The sequence below is a fragment of the Malania oleifera genome, chromosome 8, assembly GCF_029873635.1.
Source record: "Malania oleifera isolate guangnan ecotype guangnan chromosome 8, ASM2987363v1, whole genome shotgun sequence".
Classification (NCBI taxonomy): Eukaryota; Viridiplantae; Streptophyta; class Magnoliopsida; order Santalales; family Ximeniaceae; genus Malania; species Malania oleifera.
In genome coordinates this window covers 20,000,595-20,007,786 of record NC_080424.1, presented here as the reverse complement: position 1 = coordinate 20,007,786, position 7,192 = coordinate 20,000,595, and the positions used below count along the sequence as shown (strand labels likewise).

Here is a 7,192-nt window from a genome sequence, read left to right as displayed (position 1 = left end):
CTGATAGCATCTACAAAGAAATGCTAAACATGTGTGTGCACGCGGAGAACCAAAGATCAGAGAAAGTCAACTGAGGAAAACCAAGTTCAAGACAGAAATAAGTACTAGGGAAACCCAACAAGCTGACGAGTCAAATATATATTTTTTTCTACCCTATTAGGAGGTAGGTTCATTGGCCCTTATCTAGACAACAAAGAGCAGCCTCTTACCCATTTCAAACTCTTTACTTGATACCTCTACTAATTATGAAAGTCTTGTGCTCTAACCACTTGAAGATTTAAAAAAATAAAAAATAAAAAATTAATGTATGCCTTTTCTAGCCTATTGAACCGTAGCTTTGATATCATCTTGTTTGGTACCTGCAGGTAAGAGGATGCTGGAAATTCAGCAGTCTAGATAGGCACAAAAGAATCTTTTGTCTTGGTTCATAATCATTGGTGGAGCCAAGCATGTAACACTGGGTCTTTTGAGATTTGAAAATTTTCTTGTGTGTACTTGTAGTACAAAGTTTGATGAAATGTTAAAGTTGCATCACGCACAAGTCATGTAATACTGGAGTTGTGCCCTACCAAAGTGAAAGTGCATGTGAAGGTGAAAACAATATTTTAAAATTTTAAGAAATTTATAAACAAAAGATGCCATATCAAGAATGAGCGCAATGGAGAGTTGTGAGAGTTTTTAAATTGTTTTGAAAATTTTGTAGTATGAATGTTTGAAATATATCTAGCTACTTGTTTCAAAATTTGTGCCACGACAATATTTAATGTGGTATCTGTATGCTTTAATTACTTGATTACTGTGGCTATATTGATATTGTGGCAGTATGCAATGAAAAATGTTTTTAAAGTTTTATGTTAAGAATTTTAAGTACGAGTTGTCATGCCCCTACAGATAAAAGGTCCTATCTAGAGGTGTAAGTGAATCTACTTTACTCGTGAACTACTTGGACTCGACTTGACTCAACTCAACTTTATTGTAGTTCGAATCAATTTCAAGCTACTCAAGTATTATAATGAGTCAAGTTCGAACTTAGCAATAGTATTTGAGTCTAGTTTTGAAGCCTAAATGAGTTTTTTAATTTTATTATTTTTATATTATATAATATTAATTTATAATAAAATCGAGTTTAATCAAATTGAACTTGAGCTTTACAAATTTGTAGTCAAGTCGAGTTTTGAGCATAAAATTTTCGAGCTGAAGATCTAGTATTTTACTATGTTGACTTGATTTGAACACCCCTAATCCTGCCACTGCAACTGTTCAGCATGATTTAAAATACTGCTTTGAGATTAGACTAAGACTAGCTACTAAACTAAAACAAACGTCTATTGCAAAATTGCCTATTATTATAAATAGGCCAACATCCATTCTGCTATGAACAAATAATACGGAACATATTTGACAATTTGTGGATCCAGTAATAAACTTAAAAAAAGGCATTATCCTTTGGTTTTACATAAGCATTGAAGCAGTTAATTTTCAATTTACCCAAGTCTACGCATCACCAAGAGGAAATGTGATTTGAGTTTTTAGAATCTCTTCCTCATAAGTAATAACCATGGAATAAACAGTCAACAATCTGTTCATATTCTTCCAATGCTACGTTTTCCTGATCTGGAGGCTGCACCACTCAAAAGACTGCCATTATCAATATCTTGCCAGGTATTACAGTGAAATGGCAAGTCTAAAGCAAATGTTTAAATATGATCCTGGCTTTAGATCCAGGGGGATACAAAATATGAGACATGGATCCATTGATCAATTACAACACTAATAACTAATTCAGTGCACGTAAAATCCAAAACTACCCACAGGGAAACAAAATAAGCTTCAACATTTTTACATGCAGCTTTTGAGCTCTAAAGATCTAACAGATGCCTTAATTATTATGGCAAAAGGTGAAGTATTGAAAACCACTAGTCCCAAGTTACCTTGAGGGGTCTCTGCTTATCTTGCATTTAAGAGCATTCGCAGCACACTTTTCATCTTTGGCCTTGCTTCTGGTGAGACGCTAACACAACCCAAAGCAACCTTTAGGATCGCTAGCATCTGGTTTCTCACAGCAAGTGATGTTCTGCTTATGCTAAAATCAAGGATGCGATCCCACTTCTCTTGCTGCACTGAGTTACTCAATACCCACTTGGCTAACTCAGTTCCCTCACTAACTGCTGGCCTCCCTGTCAACAGTTCCAGCAGAATGACTCCAAAGCTATAGACATTCCCAGCCATTGTTACCCGCATCGTGTAAGCATACTCTGCAACAAATATTTTGAAAAATTTAGTAAAGTAACTAGGAAAAGACAATAAATTTGAAAAGCAATGAATGAATTTGAAGTGGTGAAAGCAAAGCAAAAACATGCAATTGTCATGGAATTGTTGAAACATCTACTGGAATGGAATTATTTAGGATCCTTGAGCGAAATATATGACTGATTAATCACAAGCAAATATACTAGGTTCTCTAAAAGCCAAATATCATAGTAACTCTGCTTATGGTCATAAGACAGATTCTTCACCTGGAGGAATGTAGCCAACAGAACCAGCGACCGTTGAAAGGCTGGAAGTACTCTTCGAGGGGTCAATCACCTTGTGCAGCTCAATGTCTCCAATTTGCGGCTCCTTTAAGGATTTTAGAAGAATGGTTTTGCTTGAAAGGTCAAGAAGTAGAACTGGACCAGGGGTGCATCCATGGAGAGATGCCACACCCTGAGCAATTCCAAGTGCTATGCCGTAACGACTTGCCCAGTCAAAATCATTTCTCGAGCTACCATGAAGAACATCAAAGAGGGTCCCTTTCTGTGCAAATTCATAGAAGAGATAAGCACTTTCAACTGTCAAAACATAGGCCAAAGGAGTCATGACATTCGAGTTGCTCAGCTTCCCTAAAACTTGCAGCTCTTGCGCAAATCTTTCATGGCTACCCAATTGGAATATTTTGTCACTCCAGTTGAGCTTCTTGACGAAATAAGTCATTCCAGAGGGCATGATGGCTTTGAAGTAGGTTGAAAACCTTGTTTTGTGCACAATGTTTGATGGGGAGGAAACAGCCCTCATGGCTTTGGCAAAGTCAATGTTCGACCGGTGGATGCTATGTGCAGTTAACAGATTGCACTGGATGACCTGCTCATGGGAAAAATCTTCCCTTGATTGTATCTGCTTGTCGTTAACCCCATAAAATCTTCTAGTGATTGCCAAAACAAGAAATGTGATTACCCCGACAGCAAGTGCAGCTGATGCAACAGCAATAGTTACAGCCACCACAACTGATTTCCTTTTCTTTTGTGGCATGGTATGGGTTGGCGTTGTAGGGTCAGCTAGATCTTTGTTTCCACTTCTATAGACTACTGTAACCCACGAACCAAACTTTGGAACTTCTCCAGATAATTGATTGTTAGAAAGTATCAATTGTATCAAGGACCTCATTTTAGTGAGGAAATCTGGGATATCACCAGAAAAACTGTTGTTTGAGAGATCCAAAACTTCTAATGCTGTCAGTTGAGAAAGGGTGTTCGGTATACGTCCTTCAAAGAAGTTGCTGCTGAGATTCAGAGCAATCTGCAAGGTTCCTGGCATAGGTGGAATTTTCCCACTTAGCTGATTGTTCCCTAGTTGAAGTTCTAGTAGAAAATTCAAGCTCTGAATGGAATTAGGTATGGAACCACTCAGTTTGTTGCCTTGCAAGTTCAAGTTCGTAAGCTTCTGCAAGCTTGAAATTGAAGGAGGGATTGACCCTCTGAGTGAATTCCAGCTCATGTTCAGCACCAACAAGCTCTGTATCTGGGTAATTTGAACAGGTATTCTTCCCTCTAGTTTGTTGAACTGAAGATTCATGACTTGGAGATTGCTGAGATTACCCAAATCTGCCGGTACTGCACCAGTCAGGTTATTCTTTGCCAGATCCAATAATGCTAAATTCCTGCACAAACCCAATCCAGATGGTATAGATCCATTCAAATTGTTATCACCCAGCTCCAAATACATTAATTTCTGGAGAGATTCAAGTGTTGCAGAAGGGATTGTCCCACTAAGTGAATTGTTTCCCAGCCTCAACCTGACTAAATTTGGGGACAAAATATCAGGAATTGGCCCCTCTAACAAATTGTTAGACAGATCAACAGTCTGCAAATCTGAAGACGAAAAAAGGTCCGATGGAATGGACCCACTTAACTTATTATAACTAAGATCTAAATTCTTGAGAAACCTGGTAAGCCCAGCAGGAATAGTGCCATTAAATTTGTTCTGGTTTGCTGCAAACCGTGACAGGGTTGTGATACTGGAAAGAGATTTTGGGATTTCTCCACTCAGAGAAGTAGAGGACAGAAACAAAATTTCCAACTTGGAAAGCTCCCCAATTCTATTTGGTACAGACCCAGAAAGGTTATTAAAGTTAAGATCAATAACAGTCAAATTCCGATAGTCGACAATCTCTTCAGGAATTCTGCCGACAAAGAAATTGGTAGAGAGCTCAAGCTGCTCCAAAACCATGGCTTTTCCAAGATGGGTGGGAATAGGCCCAGTGAAATGGTTGTAACTGAGGTTTAAACTTTTGAGCCCAACCAACCCATCTAACTGCAAATCTATGGCTCCATTGAAATCATTACGACACAAATCCAAGACCTCTAAACCATCAAAACCATGAAAAGTGGGTAAATTTCCAGACAACCTGTTTCTACTGAAGTTCAACAGCTTCAGCCCCTTAATTCCTCCACAACCAGTGATGAACCCATCTGGGATTGAGCTCAGGAGGTTGTTGGAGAGATTAAGAGTCTGCAAGGACTCAATCTCGCAGATGATAGGAAGAATATTAGCGTTTGATAAGAAAAAACCAGAGAGAGAGAGACCTATAATGGATTGATTATTGGGGGAGCTGCATGAAACTCCTTTCCACCAACATGGGTCTGTGTCTTTGGTGAGATTACTCCATGGAGATGAGGCTGTGTTGTTCTGGAGAAGCTCAAAGAGCTTGAGCATAGTCCCTTTCTGAGCTGTAGAGGGTTGAGAGAACCCAGAAGGAAGAACAAGGCATAAGAAAAAGAAGAACAAATTAACAGAAGCTCCATCAACAAACCTGCTCATGGTTTTATCCCTGCCTCCTGCTGCGGCTCTCAAATTATTTTAGCCCACAAAGATGCAGAACAAAGACATTAAATATGATTTATCAGCTGGGAGGTACAGACAGAGGAAGAAAGCAGAGACAGGGAAGAGGTAGAGAGGGAGAGGGTGTTTTTATTGGGAAGGAAGCTGGTCGGGAGAGGGAGAGAGAGAGAGAGAGAGAGAGAGAGAGAGAGAGGGGTGTTGGGAGTGGAGTTGACTTGACCATTTACAGCAAAGACTAAAGACTGGCGTATTGGGAATCTGTGGGGTAATGCCGTAATGGGGGAGTTAGGGTTTTGTGTTCTGTTTTTCAACAGTATGTTGGTTGATTGACTGACCCTGCGCTCTGCATTTTCCATGTTCAAACAGGTAGCTGCCCGCGGCTGTGGCTAATATGCTTTTTTATTACTATTGTTTTTCAATATTTTTATTTATTTTTCGTTAAAACTACTTCTATAAAATTTAAAAATCTGCACGTACACAAATAAATAATTATGAACAAATAACATCTAAGTATATTTAGGGTTCCAAAAATATAAAATTGTGTAAAATCATATGACAAAAATCTAATCATTTTATAAAAATATAATTATACACTAAATATATATAGAATTTGATACCCCTCCCCCATTCCTCTTCTCTACTCTCCCTCCTCATCCTTCAATTACCGTTGAATGCTACGAGCTTCGACTATCGATGAATATTTTCATAATTTTTAAAGATTTCTTTAGTTAATGTCTTATTTGTAAAATGTTTATGTCAAATTTATTAAGTTACGGTCAAATATCTAAATAAAGTTTCAATAACTTAATTTTATTAATTATTTGGTATTACTTTGTTTATTCTTGATTTTATTTTTGTATAGTCAATAAACAAGTTATGAAATTGTATTTTTTTTTATGTTACTAATGTTTTATTTTTGTTGTCGGTTTTAGTGGTTTTTGAAAAATTTAAAATCAAATTTTATCATCTTCGGCTGTTTTAACATGTTGCTAAAATATTTTAATATTCAAAATAATTTTTTAAATAATAATTTAATTATATTATAATACTTATGTCAACTAGTTGATGTGAACCAATTGTTTGGTGTTTGATTCACATAAGTTCAATTCACAAAACATAAATTTGCCTAACTTATTTTATTAAGTTTGTATCATTTTCTCAATTTACCTTATAAAAGAATAAAACTATTATTTTATCATCAGTAACTTTACATTTTTTCCACCATACTTAATGTTTGACTACTGATTAACTATCGAAAGACTCTTGTCTATAAAATTAAAGCTTAAGTTTTTTTTTCGATAGTTTGAAAAAATACAAGTAGACTGTCATATTCAGAAAACTTATGAGATTTTATTGGATGTTACCCTAATTCTATTATTTTAACTGTTATTTGGTTTGAGGGAAAAAATGGGTATATATAGGTTGCTGGTTTTCGATTCTTAATATTCTTTTTTTAGATTTTTAGTTATTATTTCAAATTTTTATTTTCATAATTTTTATAATAATAGTTTAAATGATTGTATGTAATGACATCCAAGCAAGTATTATAGTGGTAGCCCACTAAACAATTGTTAATAAACTATCCTTGATGTTCTAAATATAGGGATTGATGACTTGCAGAGTGCCTAAATAAGGCGACACGTGGAAGATCAATTCAAAAATGAAATCCCAATTTCTATCAATTTTTTTTTCTCCATCTTTTGAGATTGTAGATTTGACTGAACCGTCAATATTCAACATTCAAAGAAATAAAATAGGATCAAATAGGAATGATTATTTTAAAAATTAGAAGGACATAATGCGAACGCTATAAGAACTTGAAATCCTGGGATGAAACCGTCTACTCAGAAAAATCTTGGATTTGAATAAAATGTATTATAACTTATATTAAATTTTTTCTAAATATACATAAATTTAAATTTAAGTTTAAAATTCATGCTCCTAAGAAATTTGATTTTTTGGTTTGGTATGATTGAATCTATAAAGTAGACTGCCTGCATATTATCAAAAGAGGAATTAAGTCATCTATAGTTCTCAAAAAATATTTTTAATTTAATTTTAAAAATATGTTTTGAGCTATTTTGTGTAAAAAAAA

General features: G+C 35.6%; 1 protein-coding gene across 1 annotated transcript; it reads right to left on the bottom strand.

Annotated features, from left to right (window-relative positions):
- Nucleotides 1-1,622: 1,622 nt before the first annotated feature.
- On the bottom strand, nt 1,623-5,399 carry LOC131161507 (LRR receptor-like serine/threonine-protein kinase RGI5). The gene is made up of 2 exons (XM_058117318.1): nt 2,517-5,399; nt 1,623-2,255 (listed from the first exon to the last, which is right to left on the bottom strand). Exons 1-2 carry the CDS (start codon nt 5,074-5,076, stop codon nt 1,948-1,950), a joined length of 2,868 nt encoding a protein of 955 aa, XP_057973301.1. The 5' UTR covers nt 5,077-5,399; the 3' UTR covers nt 1,623-1,947.
- Between the last annotated feature and the right edge of the window lie 1,793 nt (nt 5,400-7,192).